Source organism: Cyphellophora attinorum (genome assembly GCF_001299255.1).
Source record: "Cyphellophora attinorum strain CBS 131958 chromosome Unknown Contig12, whole genome shotgun sequence".
In the NCBI taxonomy this organism is placed as follows: Eukaryota; Fungi; Ascomycota; class Eurotiomycetes; order Chaetothyriales; family Cyphellophoraceae; genus Cyphellophora; species Cyphellophora attinorum.
Genome location: NW_017253240.1, coordinates 845,623 through 860,155, shown reverse-complemented (window position 1 = coordinate 860,155; position 14,533 = coordinate 845,623). Strand labels below are relative to the sequence as shown.

The 14,533-nt window shown below is 53.6% G+C and overlaps 6 protein-coding genes across 6 annotated transcripts; 1 reads left to right on the top strand and 5 right to left on the bottom strand.

Annotated features, from left to right (window-relative positions):
* Positions 1-72: 72 nt before the first annotated feature.
* Positions 73-1,376, bottom strand: AB675_7794 (Protein rds1; the record flags this gene model as incomplete). Its single annotated transcript, XM_018148188.1, has 5 exons — positions 73-125; positions 186-708; positions 760-949; positions 1,000-1,214; positions 1,260-1,376. The coding sequence occupies 5 exons, from the start codon at positions 1,374-1,376 to the stop codon at positions 73-75; spliced, it is 1,098 nt and encodes a 365-aa protein (XP_018000464.1).
* An 839-nt stretch (positions 1,377-2,215) lies between these two features.
* Positions 2,216-3,904, bottom strand: AB675_7793 (uncharacterized protein; the record flags this gene model as incomplete). Its single annotated transcript, XM_018148187.1, has 1 exon — positions 2,216-3,904. One exon carries the CDS (start codon positions 3,902-3,904, stop codon positions 2,216-2,218), a length of 1,689 nt encoding a protein of 562 aa, XP_018000289.1.
* A 1,874-nt stretch (positions 3,905-5,778) lies between these two features.
* Positions 5,779-6,623, top strand: AB675_7792 (15-hydroxyprostaglandin dehydrogenase [NAD(+)]; the record flags this gene model as incomplete). Its single annotated transcript, XM_018148186.1, has 2 exons — positions 5,779-5,969; positions 6,032-6,623. The coding sequence occupies 2 exons, from the start codon at positions 5,779-5,781 to the stop codon at positions 6,621-6,623; spliced, it is 783 nt and encodes a 260-aa protein (XP_018000371.1).
* Positions 6,624-7,409: 786 nt separating this feature from the next.
* On the bottom strand, positions 7,410-9,230 carry AB675_7791 (putative MFS-type transporter; the record flags this gene model as incomplete). The annotated part of the gene is made up of 4 exons (XM_018148185.1): positions 7,410-7,617; positions 7,676-8,035; positions 8,107-8,918; positions 8,979-9,230. The coding sequence occupies 4 exons, from the start codon at positions 9,228-9,230 to the stop codon at positions 7,410-7,412; spliced, it is 1,632 nt and encodes a 543-aa protein (XP_018000507.1).
* Positions 9,231-10,060: 830 nt separating this feature from the next.
* On the bottom strand, positions 10,061-11,488 carry AB675_7790 (Para-nitrophenol 4-monooxygenase; the record flags this gene model as incomplete). Its single annotated transcript, XM_018148184.1, has 2 exons — positions 10,061-10,282; positions 10,478-11,488. 2 exons carry the CDS (start codon positions 11,486-11,488, stop codon positions 10,061-10,063), a joined length of 1,233 nt encoding a protein of 410 aa, XP_018000274.1.
* Positions 11,489-12,090: 602 nt separating this feature from the next.
* AB675_7789 (putative transcriptional regulatory protein) lies at positions 12,091-14,368 on the bottom strand (the record flags this gene model as incomplete). The annotated part of the gene is made up of 3 exons (XM_018148182.1): positions 12,091-13,023; positions 13,090-13,341; positions 13,391-14,368. The coding sequence occupies 3 exons, from the start codon at positions 14,366-14,368 to the stop codon at positions 12,091-12,093; spliced, it is 2,163 nt and encodes a 720-aa protein (XP_018000356.1).
* Positions 14,369-14,533: the final 165 nt, after the last annotated feature.

Below are 14,533 nucleotides of genomic sequence, written 5' to 3'. Positions count from 1 at the left end.
CCTCAGAGCCAATGTCCTGAAACACACGCAACGATCTCGTGAGATTCGACCGTTCACACTCTTACAGTACTTCTACTCGATCTCCCGCTTGACGTTCACGTCATAGACTGGCGGAGGCGGCGCGACTGCACACACTAAGTCAGCATTGTCCTTAACTCAACCGGTCACACCATTGAGAAACTCACCTTCAACAATCGCAGGCCCGGCAATGATAGTAGTACTGTCCAGCTTGCCCGCGGCAGCAGCACTGGTCAAGAAAACATAAGTCTGACCCATTGCCGCAGCCGGGATCGCAACAGTAACGCTCTGCCCGACCACAGAAGCAGCTTGGACGCTCGCGACATTGAGTCCAGAGACGAACGTGGCGTATGTAGTGGCGGGGAGGGTACCGTTGCCAGCGGCGGTAAGCACGATGCTGTCGCCGGCGAACTTCTCGCAGGTCACTGGGTTCATTGTTGAGTTGCCGGTCGGGGTGGGGATTGGTGTCGCGGTGGCGGTGCCGCTGGGGTAGCCGCCTTCGGTGCCTGATGGCTTGGGCTTAGGCGCACGGCAGGTGATGCTGCGCTTGCGGATCTTGGGCACGGCGCAGGATTGGGTGGCGTTGTAGGTCAGGCCTGGCAGGGGAGTGAATGGCAGGGGAGGGTTGGTCGCGGGGCATGAGGTGATGAAGGCCGCGGCTAGGGTGTAGACTGAGGTTGGATCGAGAGGCTGAAACAGTGGTCAGAGAGTATGAAGAGCGTTGGGCGAAATGGGACTCACGGTTCCGTAAGGGCTGGCGAACGGGACCTCAGCGACGGCCGCGCGCTGGTAGGAAGTGTGCAGCGCTTCGGTGACGAGGATCGAGCCAGCGACGGTCAGGTAGTCCTTGCTCGTGATGAGAGGAGCGCCACCTAGATACGCAGACGTGCCGACACCTTCGATGATGCTGGACAGTGAGATGAAGGATTTCCTAACCAGGTCAGTTGTTGATCCGGTACAGCTGAAGACTAGTGTACTTACACATCAGTATAGGGGAAGCTATAGGTACATGGCTGGACTGGCGTCTGACCAGCAGCTGACAAGGCGCTGCTGAGAAGCGCAACGTGGCTGGATTCGTCGCTCGCGATGTATTTCAGGTCCTCGTAGTAGGTGGCGCCATAGCCGGCGGCAGCGAAGTCGCCCTCAGAGAACTTCTTAAGCGCATCGGAGTAGAACTTGTTCTCGAGATGCTCGAGCTACTTCTGTCAGTGAGGTACTGCCGCTCGTGTGGTGGATCGAACCGTCAGCGCGAACTGCAGGACAGTCACGTCGATATTGCCAGTCTGTCGCGACTCCAGTGGGACGGATGCAACGAGTCCTGCGCTCAATGCGCCGAGAAGGCCGGTGCTGTACTTCATGGTAAGGGTAATGAGTGTATGCGGTCAGTGACGACGAAATGAGTGTATAGGGTCAGTGGCGCTGGTGGCTTAGTGTCGCTGTCGCTCACAAATCGCCCCAACACGAGCAGGCTCATGCATGTTATAGATCCGGTGATGCATCAACAACTTGCTGAATGGGGGAATGCAATCTTGAGGCCAAAGCGCGATGGAGAATTGTCGTGCAGATCGACCCGGGGATGTCTGGCTGGACACATTCTGACAGCTCCGGATGAAGGAAATCCGAGAATGTGATCAGGAAGGGAGTCAGAATGATCAGTGCGCTAGTGATTTGACCTGACGTGCTGTTATGATTGGGTCGGAGGTTTTGCTCCAGTAGTTCGTGCCTGCGAAGAAGATGACATCGACTGTAGAAATGCAAACTTCGTTGAAGCTTTTTAATGCTTGTGATGTACTCTCCGCGGAGCTGTTAGGCTCGATCCTCGATGCTGCCAACGAGACCGTGGCGAGCTTGAAGACAGATTTGTGGCATAGGATTGCTCGTAGAACTTCATTAAGCGGACCTTTGTTTGCCAGCGAGAGCCAGGAGACAGCAGCGTGTGGATGGTATGACTTGCGAGCGTGTGCTGCGAGACCGACCACTTTACCTAAATAGTCTCTGAAGGGGTATGCGTGAATCTTCTTGTACCACCAGTGGGATGCGCAGTCTGCATCGCAAATCGTTTCTAGTTGTACATGGGAATTCTAGTCATCTCGTCGTCAACTTGCCAGCCCAAACGCCATCCCTGCCGATCAGTTCGAAAATTCATATGAGGCACACATTAGAACCACCCACCTCCTGTCGCTGTCGCGGTTGCAACTCACTTCTCCTTCTTTCTGGTCTTGCCAGCCCAGCCTTCGACCTCTGCCACGGCATGACGGAGGCTAGACAGGGCAGCCCTCTCCGCATTCCCAGATGTACTACTCGCAGGTTTTGGCTGACCGAACTTTGTCCATCTCAATCTTAGATTAGACCCAATATCCGCCATATCCTCTAGCGTCTTCTTGCGCATGCCTGCTGGCGCCGGCACCTGCAGATGTTCCTCTTTTGCTTTTTGATACAATGGTTGCCAGTAGCTTTGTGCAAGAGTGCGAAAGACTTCGGCTGAGTTTGGTCGGTCCTGCGCCGCCTTCGACATTCTCTCAATAGCCGACAGTAACGTCCACACGTGCCAGACCTCGTCCTTGCCGGGCAGCGTAGCGAAACCGCACTGCTCAACTAAGGGTGCGGCCAACTCAGCAGCTTTCTTGTGGTCGTCATAACCAGAGAGCTTCATCAGAAGCTGACTTCTCAAGTCATCAACATGATCCTGGGACGGTTTCGCAGCAGTCGGGAGTCTGCCCAGGATATCCGCTGCAGAACTGTATTCTCCCATATCTCTGAGATCGCGAGCGACTTCCCACCCAAGATCCCGTCGCTGGCTTGCGTTGAGAGTCAGACATTTGTCGTATGTATCAAAGAGCTCGCTGCGGCCTAGTTTCGCAAGTGAGCTTATGCCAGCACGAGAGACCATGAAATCAGCAGCAGTCGTCTTTGCAACCAGTCGGAAGGCGAATTTGTGCTGCCCCAACTGTTGAAGTTCAGTGACGATGGCATCTCTATCATGTTGGATGACTTTCCGAATGTCCGTAGTAGCCTCTCGTTTGAGCTTCAACTGCCAGGCTTTGTGGGCATCGAGAATGGCATCCGCGTATTTCTGCTTCTTGAGAAGAAGCCGGGCTCGTTTGGACATATTCCCCGCAATCCATGGGAGTCTGACGGCGTCCGGGTTGTCTTCGGCATTGCAAAGTGCCCAGTTGAGTATTGCAAGCGCTTCATCGTGATGTTTGCTGTTCGGCGATCTCTCCAGCAGCATACAGAGCTGACTCTGAGCGTCTCGCGTCATCGGCTGCGTAGATGATGGGTCCTCCTTATGGCCTTCCGCCTCGATGGTCTGGAGTAGTGCGATCGCCTCTCTGTCTCGGTCAAGATTTGACAATGCTTTAGCGGTAGCGAGCTCGATTTCGTGAACCTTTGTTTGTGCATCTTTGATCGCAGGTGTATTTGGAGGGTTTTCGTCCATCTTAGCCTGCAATGTACCCCGACGTGTTCCCATCACAGTGTTGAGTTCCCTCAGTGCGGGAGCCCATGACCCGTTGCGCATAAGCTCGGTGCCAAGCGATATGCCGAGACGATCGATCTCTCTGGCATTGTCTTTCGCATCTTCATCGCGAAGTTCTTGCACGTTCTTGAGCTGCTGCTCGAGTGTTACGATGCTTGCCTTTAGGTCATGAATCTCGGTCTTCGCAGCCTCCACCTCGAGACGGTCTTTCCAATCAGGACCCGAGCTGCGGCTCCAGTAGGCGCTATCCCTGTCTGGTTCTGGTAGGGCTTGATTGTGGGCGAGTTGGTCATTCACGACTTGTTGCCAGTTGGGATTGTATGGTGCCTGTGGTGCAGGCCGGTAGGTGTGTTGACCTGGCCATGACCTTTGCTGGGAGTGTTGATAGTAGTGGTTCTGATCAGCCATCTGCGCTTCCGGCAGGCGCCTGGCTCAATCTACGTGAGAAGTCGCTCCAACGCTTAGGTGAGAGCGCTGATTGGTCGGGTTAAGGCGGTACGAAATCAAAGGGAAATAACTCGTTAGCAAATAAAATATAACACCACAATGCAAGAAGCGAATAGTAGAATGACGATGCAACAGCTTTCAGACCGAGAGAAATTATGGTTATATTGAGTCCGTCGTGAATGGGTGAAAGCATCAGGCAGCAACATGTATCAAATCCGAGCATTGGTGGAAGTTCCAGTTCGCACTGTAGCAAGGCAACTGCTCGTGTATGTAAGTTGGAGGCTATGTCAGGTAAATATGCACGCTGCGTCGCGTCGAGGGCTTCGGGGCGCGACCAACAACTGACTTGCTCGTGTAGAGATGTCATCTGGGACGCTGTAACGATGACTTTTGATCGTGCTGTAGTCGTTTACGGGCCAGATCTTCCTCCATACTACGGGCGTCCCACTCTATCGTTCAGTTGATCATGGTCGAGATTATCCAGACCTTTCGTTATCAGAGAAATTTTTGACGCTGGCACATGAGCAGTCGCATGGAAGCGACAGACTGTGACGAATGATGACCGATGTCCAATACGAGCCGGATGGGTGTTGGTGCACGACGATGACCCCTCATGCAAAGTGGCTTTCTATGCATTAGGGCTTTTTGAGCGTTGTCCACGTTGCCCACAGAAATGGGGCGTCAGTCAGGCACAACGCGGGGCAGACCAAGCAGGAACTTCTGATTGGGGCTATGCCAAAAACCCGTCGAGCTCTTTGGCCGCCAGAAGCAACGACACGGCTCGCTCGCTGGCATACGGCTGCAAAATGCCAGCGGAGCTGAACACACTGCGTCTCTCATGCTTGCTATCGCGCTTTCGTGACGCGACTCGCCTAGCTGGTGGCCGACAGAGGTGTGCCGTCCAGCTGGCTAAAGCCTGGCTGAGTGGCTGTGCTGCAGACCATCATGAAAGGGCCTCATCACACGGGAATCGGGCGCCGTGCATGATCTTGCGCGACTCCGAACAGCAACGACGTGGCAGATGCGAAGAAAAAGACACTGGCAAGCGAAGGAGTCAGATCGAGGGAAAGCTTGCTACTTGGCTATGATTAGCTCGGAAAATAAATCCTTGATAGCGCATGTCAACATTTCCTTCCGAGCAACCTGCTGTCACCGCACGTGTTGATACAAAACGACGTCGAAAGATCGGCTCGCTCACGCCTCCTTTGGCCTCCAGATTCACCTTGTCTACAACTCAATCATCACTCACTGTACATCCGCAAAAGCTCATTGCAGTCCCGCACTGTTAGTCTTCGTCCGCCCGCAGTATCGCGAGTGCGGAGGCGGAGATGTGGAGTTCGGTGTCTGTTCCATGATCCAAACATCAATCTACAGGGCTGTACTCCTCACATGACAGAATGCTCGCGTGTAGGTGGCAGCAGGCCGGCACTTCTGTGGTGTCAAACTCTGTGGGCGGGTTTTCGCCTTTGCCAGAACTGCATAGGTAAGTTCGCTGATCGGAAAATTCCGAAAAGTGCATTGCAACGCAGCGCGGGAAGAAAGTGCCGCGGTCCACCGTCACTTGTGGAGAGAAACATTACTGTAGACAGCTTCTGAACTAAAGGCGCATAATGCTGGTTAGAGGTACAAAGACGTGCTCTTCGACGGCAATGCTCAAGCATGTAAGTCCGCTTACCAGAGTTGTCATCCGTCGACAAGTCCCAAAAGTACGTCCGACCGCAACAGCAAACTCAACTGCAATCGACCAGATTGACGCCGGTTGACAAAATCACAGTCCTGAGCAGTCACGAAATATACTACTTACAATTGGGAATTCGAGATTCGCCACGCCCACCATGGCCAAGGTAGCCCTGATCACTGGTGGCTCGTCGGGTATCGGCCTTGCCTTGGCCAAGCACCTGGTTGCAAGAGGCTGGGATATTGTCCTCGCCGATCTGCAGCCTCCCAAGGCGAGTGACGACCTACCCAAGGACCGGACTCTCTACATTTCTACCGACGTAGCATCTTTCGAGAGCCAAGCCCGCATGTTCGAGGCCGCCTTTCAATGGAGAAATCGTCTAGATGTCGCAGCTTTGAACGCCGGCATAGACGACCGAGACGATATATTCGCCTCAATCGACCCCTCCAACCCTCCCCAGAAGCCCGACATGTGACCTTCGATGTCGATCTCTTCGGCGTATACTACGGCATCAAACTCTACGCCCACTACGCCGCCCGGAATCCAACACCAGGAGGAAAGATAATCATCACATCCAGCGCCGCCGGTTTCTATCCTAACCCAGCCATACCCCAATACGCAGCAGCCAAGCACGCACTCATCGGCTTGGTGAGATCACTAGCACCTCATTCGGCTCGTCACAACATCACTATCAACACTGTTGCACCAACTTTTGTCAACACCAACATCGAACCCAAAGAGGTCAAGGGGGCAATTAGCGCCGAGCACCAAACACCCATGTCCGTAATCATCCAGGGCTTTGATGAGCTCATGGATGAAGAGAAGGGGCACAACGGAGCCGCAGTGGAAGGCTGTCAGGATGGTCTGTATTATCGGCAGCCCATTGAAGTAGTTTCCCCGTCCGCGAAGCGCTTGAGAGAGGCAGGCGATATGCAGAAGTGGGTTGAGTTGTATGTGCAGAGGAATGTTGAGAGGATGCGGAGGTCCCAAAAGGCCAGGTGAGGCGGATAGCCATAGCCCAAAAGACACATATACTTGTTGATTAAGCTTTGCTTCATGCTGTTGCTGTTGACGATCGCTGCCACGGCACCCGTTGTAAACTTCCCATTCAGAGACGTAAGCAGACATCGCAGTTCCGAGGTGCAATTTACGTCATCCGGTCTTGCATAGAGCTTTGCCTTAGCCGGTTGACAATCTTGGAAGATGAGCGACTTTAGAAGGTGCTGTGCTGCGTGAGGCCCCTGGCATTTGTCGTGTCATCGTTCAACGCCGATAAGAAGGCGCAACTCTCGTGTGCTCCTGCCATCGTTGCACTTTTGTGAGACAACGTGGGTAGTCGCATGTGCCCTGGGTTCTGTCATCCGGTCTTGGTCAGATTCCCGGTGTGGCCGGATGACAAGACGAGCCGAAGTGCTGCTGTGTATCCTCGAGCAGAGTTCGGATTGAGGAAGTGACCAGACTTTACGTGCACCCACTGTCGTCATCATCAGGCATTCGGCACTTGTGCGAAATCTGTGGGAGGATCCCGACGTTTGCCGCATTGACAGCTCGTCAACCGGTCTTGCACCGTTAGAGGAAGTAAGTGACCAAATATTTGCACGTGGTCAGAGACTAATCATTTATTGCTCCACCTGCCACTGCTTTTACATAGGTATGGAAAAGTCTGCTCCCAAACTTCCACGGGCGCACCAGATCTGTTTCACGAAAGGCCGAAGCTCCTGTGGCCAGAGCGGTCCACAATCCTGAAAAGATTGCAGCTTTCCTTCGTCTTTCCGCCTGTATTGTGCCTTACTCTGCGGCTTCGGTGCCGGTCAAGTCGGTCTCTAGGCGCAAAATCTTGATCAAATTGTGGTGCGCCCAGTATCGACGATACCTCTTTCCGTAGACATACATGGGAATCGTGGTCAGCACGCAGCCAGCGGTGATACCCGCAATGACATTGAACATCTTGGCCGGACCCTGAGTCATTAACCAGTCAACGATGTAGTTTGTGAGACTGTGATACTCCACATTAGCACGTCAGACACTCCTGAAACCAATACAGAGTCGCTTACCCGTAGTAGAAGAAGTTCTTGAACAACATGTTCATGATGAACAGCTCCGTACTGTGTTGCCGGAACGCATCCAGCGCGTAGGCACTGGTACTGATAGCGATGATGCAGAGTCCGAACATCATGAGTCCCCAGCAGAAGCAGATCACGTAGATGGACTTGAAGCCCTGGGCGGTGTAGCCAAAGCCAACCATGCCGGCGACTGAGGTGAGCCCGCCCACAGCGATTCCCAGAAGCTGGAATTCAGGTTCGTAAACTCCGCCGTTCCGCTTGACCATCCACAACAGCTGAGGTTTGGCGACGACGCCCATCAGAGCAAACGCAATGACGCTCCAATCAAGGGTGCAGCAGATGTGTAGCCAACTCCGGCCGGGGTAAGCAGATAGGGCGGCGAGCTGAAGAAGATAGACGCAACGATGGACATGGCAACGAACCAGGCCAGGCAGATCCCGCTCACCAGCACGTTGTACGACGCTCCGACATTAAGAAGGATCGCAAGTGGTGCAAGTATCATCTTGAGGAGTGAGTCGTGAACGAAGACGCCGTTGAAGATGGCTAGCCGTTGCACATACGTCTTGCGTTTGGGAGGAATCGTAACCTGAGTGATGGTACGCGAAACAGCCTCTTCTTGCTGGCTTGTAGTCTTGGCCATTTTTTCTTCCGCATGACGATGTCGTTCTTCGTCCTGGCCCAGCGCCTCCAAGTTCTGATCAGAGCCTGTCTCGTCGATCTCGTAGATCTTCTTGCGGACGTAAGTAGTCTCGGGAACGAAGAAGATGGTCAACAATAGCTGGAGACCGACGAAGGGCATCAGGATGTGAAAGTTGTAGTGCCAGCCCAGATTGGCCGTAATGGGTCCAGCAATGACCAGGACTCCATTTGAAATAGTCGCGAGCAGGAACATGACCAGAGCTACTCGTGGACCACGCTCATGCACAAAGTATAAGTCGCCAATGGATGCCACGATAAGTGATTCGTACGCGCCCACGCCGAAGCCTTGAATGATCCGCGCTGCGACCAGGGTCGGATAAGTCGTTGCGCATTCGCCGACGATACAGCCGATGACAGCCATGAGGGAACAGAAAATGTACAGAGGCCGCTTTCCAAACTTGCGCGCGAGACCAGAGACGAAGATACCGAAGGCGCCAGCCGAGAGCAGCACATAGCCAGCCAGTAGGGTAATCTTGGTCAAGCTGACGCCCAAGGACTGAGAAACTGGCAAAACGCCCGCTTGGAGGATAGCACCCTGTGTACAACCGGTCAGTCTGCGGACGTACAAGACAACAGGTAGAGGTAAGTCACGAACTGGTCCAGAGCCGCATATGATGGCACCGAATGCCAGTATGGCCAGTATTAGGTTCTTCTCTGTCTTCGGCCAGTTCAAGGGGTCGTTGGGATCGTCTGAGGGTTGTGGCGCAAGTACGATGTGGGAGTATTTCCCAGTGCCATGCTTGAGGAGTGCTGTGTTGGGACTTCCCTGCGACTGATTCTCGTCGTAGATGTAGACGGTGCCTGGTACATGACCCTCGGCCTTTGGTTCTAGTACTCCGAAGCCCATGGTGGTTGCAAGAGAGGTGAGTTGGAGAAGGAAGAAATGAATGGCTCTGAAGCGAGCTTGTGAGGCAGCTTCTGCGGGTGCTCATATAGATCGCAGTCGACAGCCGAACACTTCCAGACTCCGGATCTGACCCCAGGTTTCCCCCAGTCTGCTGCCATGCCAATGTCCCGCTGCGCTGCCTAGGCAGCCTCGTGGCATCCGCCTAGGTATGGCCAATTCGATGGTACATGACCCGGCGTCGGCAGATAGCCCGTGCTTGCCGCTTCCCCCAGACGTGGCTTATGATGAAAGAGCCGCGGTGCTCGACCGATCGTCGCAAGCCTTCGGATAGGAGCTGTTGATACAGTGATCTACCACCAAAGTAAGGCGATTGAGGTACCTAGGCATCGATACCTCGCTCGTGTGATTGGCCAGGCTTTGAGACACGAACTTAGTCTCATTCCGAACTAGTTGATAGAGTCATGAGATTCTTTCGGAAATTTCCACATCTCGCGCCACCAGAGACGAGAATTCGGCGTACGGCGTCGCTCACCGACGAAGGCGGCGCTAAATCACTTCAGGCTTGTATTCTGGATCCCTGCCCCAGTAACAGGTGGCTCCCCGCGAAGCGCGAGTGTGCCGTCGGATCTGGGTCGATCCTCTGCACGAGAGACACACCTTGTGCTGGCTGAGTGCGCCTGGAACAGAAGTTGATGCTCGCCTGAACCCCTACCAACAGAATGCATTATTGTACTGGCAAGCCTTCGGCGACAGCCTAACTCAGAGATACGAGCCAGAGTCTACCCCGGACCCAGCAGGCCCAACACGGCAAACTTCTCTACTACACTTCTCTATCCCTCAAACGTGTCCGGCAGCAGTTTATACTGCTCTGCCATGGCGCCCAAAGCGAACGCAGGATCTGTGTTCATTTTCCGAAAGAACTCGGTGCGCGTCGCGGAGATGTCCTTGTCCGTAGAGCACAGCCGGAGGTAGTTGGCTGTTGACGTAGGATTGGCCACCTCGAGCCAAGCCTTGCGCCTGCTCTCCAGAGCGCGAGAGATGATATCTTCTGGCTCGTCATGGAGTAAATGCCGCGCTATGACAGTGCGAGAACAGTGGAATCGAGGATACCCGACGTTAGACCTAGGCCGCCGAGAGGGTTATTTGCCTACGATGGCCTTGAATTAGCATGCGGTATGAACGGATAAGGCGCGGCACGGGGCTGGGTTGCATGCGCGCGCCCAGCACTTCAGAGAGATCTGACTTACATGAGCGGCATCCCCTATAAGCAGAATACGTCCTTTCTGAAAGGTCTGTGCACACCTCTGCTGTGCCCAATAAGGCTTAAGTCGCCGTAGCTTATAGTCTTTGTTCGTGGGAGACAGAAACGCTGGAATCCGTTGCTTCGACCGTTCCAGCATACTTGCTTCGTCATCTGGAAGATCAGGTTTCTCTCCGTAACAGACTCTGAAGACTGTTTCTGGGCCGGTCCGGGCGATCAGGGCCCAGTCGTTTGGGTCGACTATAAAGTTGCCCCCCGGGAAGTAGTTCTTCTCTTTCTGAAAGTCGTATTCTACGTCCGCGGCTGTGAATCTGAAGTTGGTCCAGGTGAAACCCTCGAAAGGAATACAAGCATACTGTCGGACAGCGCTCTGGGCCCCATCGCAGCCAACGACATACTTTGCAGTTAGGACAATGTCGTTGTATTGGTGGATTCCTGGAACCTTGTCTGTAGTCATGACTTCGACGCCTCCAGGTACGTTGTTGATGCCAATGCAAGGTCGCTGGAAGCGAACACTGACGTGTTCGGGGCATCGTTGCTGAATTTGTTCAAGAATGAGGTCGGAGAAATCGTCCTGACCTATCATGTACAGACAACTCTCGTCTTCGGGTGGTGGTGGTGGTAATTTCACACCGGCTTTTAGGAGCTGTTCGACTTTCTCTTTCGGATGACATTCCACGTAGGCCTCGCCCTGCACTGGACGCCAGCTTGGTCCAAAGCGGCTCTGGTACGAGCGCTTCGCGAGTGGCTCCAGCATGCCCATTGCCTTTAATTGCTTGTTCACCACCGGCATGTATGCGATCGCTCGAGGCGCCCTGAGAATTCCCGCGTGCTTCTCGATCACGATGGTCGAGATGCCTTGAATACCCAGCTTGAGCGCCAGTATCAAGCCAACAGGGCCTGCTCCCACGACGATCACGTCGGCTGTTGTGGCATTGTTAATGCCTGTTTGAGGCTGCTGGCCATTTGTTCTGCTGCTTCCGCCGAGTGACCCCATAACGAAATGTGCCAAGAGTGATTGATGGTCTCGCGAATCGATGGCACTTGTCTCCAGGTCCTTGACATGAAAAGTGCCACGATATATGCTTAGCTGAGTGAGTTTCCATGGTTTTCTCTCCGCACTGTCTAGGTCTAGGTCTAGGAACCGGGTAGGGCGAATGTCCCCACGATCGAGGTTTGGGCGAACAAGCTAACAGACCTAGGTAGTCTGGGGTGGGAGAGCTCGGAACTTCCGATAAGGTTCACTCCACAATTTTGGCCCAGACCGGATGACGCTCCATCTGGCCCAACCAAAACACCATCACACAACCACATGTGGATCCGGGAGAGTATCATGTCCTGTTCCCTAGCCATGGTTGTAGAACACTTGGCGTCTTGCGCATTGAACGTGTCAGCAAGAAGAATGGTCGCGGTTGGATCAGCAAATGTTGTGTAATGACTCATGATGGTTACGCGATCGCGTAGCTGGGTATTGTGAAGCATGCCTCGAATCGTGCAGTGCTTGATGGCCACAGTGAGTCGTGCACATGGCTCAAGAGCAGCTTCGAATCTCTTCGACATATACGTGTCAAAGCTCGGGAATGACCTCAACCACTCGACTTAGACCAGATCCAAAAATTGTCTTGACAACTCCCAGTTCATCGACTGCTGATTACCATCCGGGCCAACTTCGCCAGCCGCAGACCATCTGTAAGGCTGCTGCATTGTGTCGAAGATGGTAGTCAGGTCACCGGTCAGCTGATGCGGATCGATCGTCTCGTCCGTTAGCGGCGTTCTCCTCTGATACCACACCGGCCGCTGTTGAATTCTGGCGTGCTGATCTGGTCCCGTTGATGTGTCACTGGTGATTGGGAGAGTCGCATCTGTGCTGTTCAGAATGACGTTCTCCGTGCCACCCGTGTGCGCTCTCTTGGGTAGCATCCCTAGGCTCAAGCTGATCTCTTTGAGGTGCTGGACACGTTTCCAGAGCCTCCTGCCTAGATGAGACTCGAGGGAGAAGCCCTGGATGAGCTCAAGTGCAACGATAAATTCTTCCTGACATGCGTTGCTGAACTGATATGGGGCGTGACAAACGGCCAAGAAAAGCACAGCTAGCGCAGAAACCAGATAGTGGTTGAATGGTGCTTGGTGCGCCGAATAGAGGTCTGTCGTGTGGCTCACTCTTCGCAGCAGGCGAATGTTGTCTTTTGCTGCTTCAACAGCAAAGCTGGCATTTGGCAAGTCCTCGTTGATGCCTCGGCAATGTAAAAGCTCCTGGCGGAATATGAATAGCTGCAGTTGGTTGACTTTCAAATAGAACAGTATTCGTATTCCGTTCTCGCTCTGCGTTCGGCCACCTAGCATGTTCGCCTCTGTTGGATTCAGTCGATAATCGGGTTCGAGACTTCGATACCATTGCTGCACTCGGAAATAGAGGGAAGACATCTTCTCGAAGCTGACTTTATCGGTGGATTTCGAGGTCAATTTCCACACTCTCGATTCCAGTTGCGCGTACGCAACCATGGTGGAGAAGATGTATGAGTCCGAGTCACTCTAGAAAAGAAAGTTGAGTACAAACCCCATCCCAGAAATCGGAGTAAAAGACAAAGAAGCACATACCGATTTAGGCGGATCCAAATCTATGTCACTCTCTGGAATAGCGAAAGAGCGGCCAGTGACGAAACTCCATCGCCGGTCGAGCACATAGATAGACCAGAACAGTTGAGTGACCCTCACGCGCTGCTCAACGTCGGAAAATCGCATCGAGTAGGTCTCGCGTCGGTGCAGGCCCAGTTCGATCGCGGCCCTGCCAGCAAGACCAATCGTTCTCCAGGCAAGGATCTCGTCATCTAGGTGGAACTGCAGGACACTCTTGAAATCGTTAGCAGCAGAAGGCATCTGTGGGAGGGAGCAGACCTACTATGACAGTCCAAGCCTGCATTTCCAGGAGCTCAACCTTGGCACCCAAGAAGCGAGTTTCAAAGCCAGAATAAACGTTCTTAAGAAGCTTATCACTTAAAATATTGGGTCCACGACTCTCTATAGCTGCGGCGACGGCAATAGCCAGCTTCAAGATGTCCAAAATTCCGCCGGAGAGGGTATTTTCGTCCTTCACGAAGGCTCTCGTAGAGGAGAAAGAGCCACTGTTGACACAGTCGTAGAAGTAGTGAGCTGCACGGTACAGTATCGTCTTGTCGATGAACCGATACAGTGACCCATACTCTTCGTGATATCTATCCAACAACCGCAGCGCTTCATTTCGGGAAATGGCACACAGTGGGTCTTCGATCACGCGAGTCGCGACAGAGGTCTCTTGAAATCCGGATTTGGCCAGCGGCGCAAGAGGCCCCGCCTCGATCTCTGTAAACATTGAGGCATGTATTCCAGCATTTGCCAGAGTTTCCGTCCCCTTTTGGAGGAGGAACGATGAACTGGTGGGCCCGAGAAAGTCCGATTGCCTCCGCCGCGAAGTCGCGGAGGAGAGCATCAAAGTCCCATTGTGGTTCAACTGATTAGTTCCAGTGGTGATGTCCAGGGTGGAAGATGGCGAGGTAGAAGTCGGCACGGACACTGTAGATCGTTGTTCGGTCGGCGAACCAGTCGGCAGTCGGGCTGCCATGAGGCTGTCAATTTGCGCTTGCATTTTCTCGCACTTCTCGTTCAACGCATCGATTTCCTTGTCCTTCAGCAGCGGGATGGGACCTAATCTCGAGCTGTAAGAGCATGTAGCCGTCCGGTCCTGGCAGCGTCGGCATGGCATTTGGCTGTCGCATTTCTCTTTGCGCTTCTTGCATTCATCGCAGGCCACAGGCGTGTATCTTTTGCGTTTGCCACGCAACACCGTTGAAGGCTTAACGCCGCCTGAGCCGTCGCCCTCGTCCTGTTCAGAGTCGACCATGGTCGGTCAATTCGCATGTGCTGAGGCGACGTCGACTGTAGCTTCGTCTTCGAATCGTCGACATCATGTAGGGACCTCAGCAAGGTTCTGGCCCTGAAGGTTTCTAGGCGTAAAGTTGGCTACTGCACGGAGTCGTAAGGGCAGTCGCACGTACCTCGGTAGTTA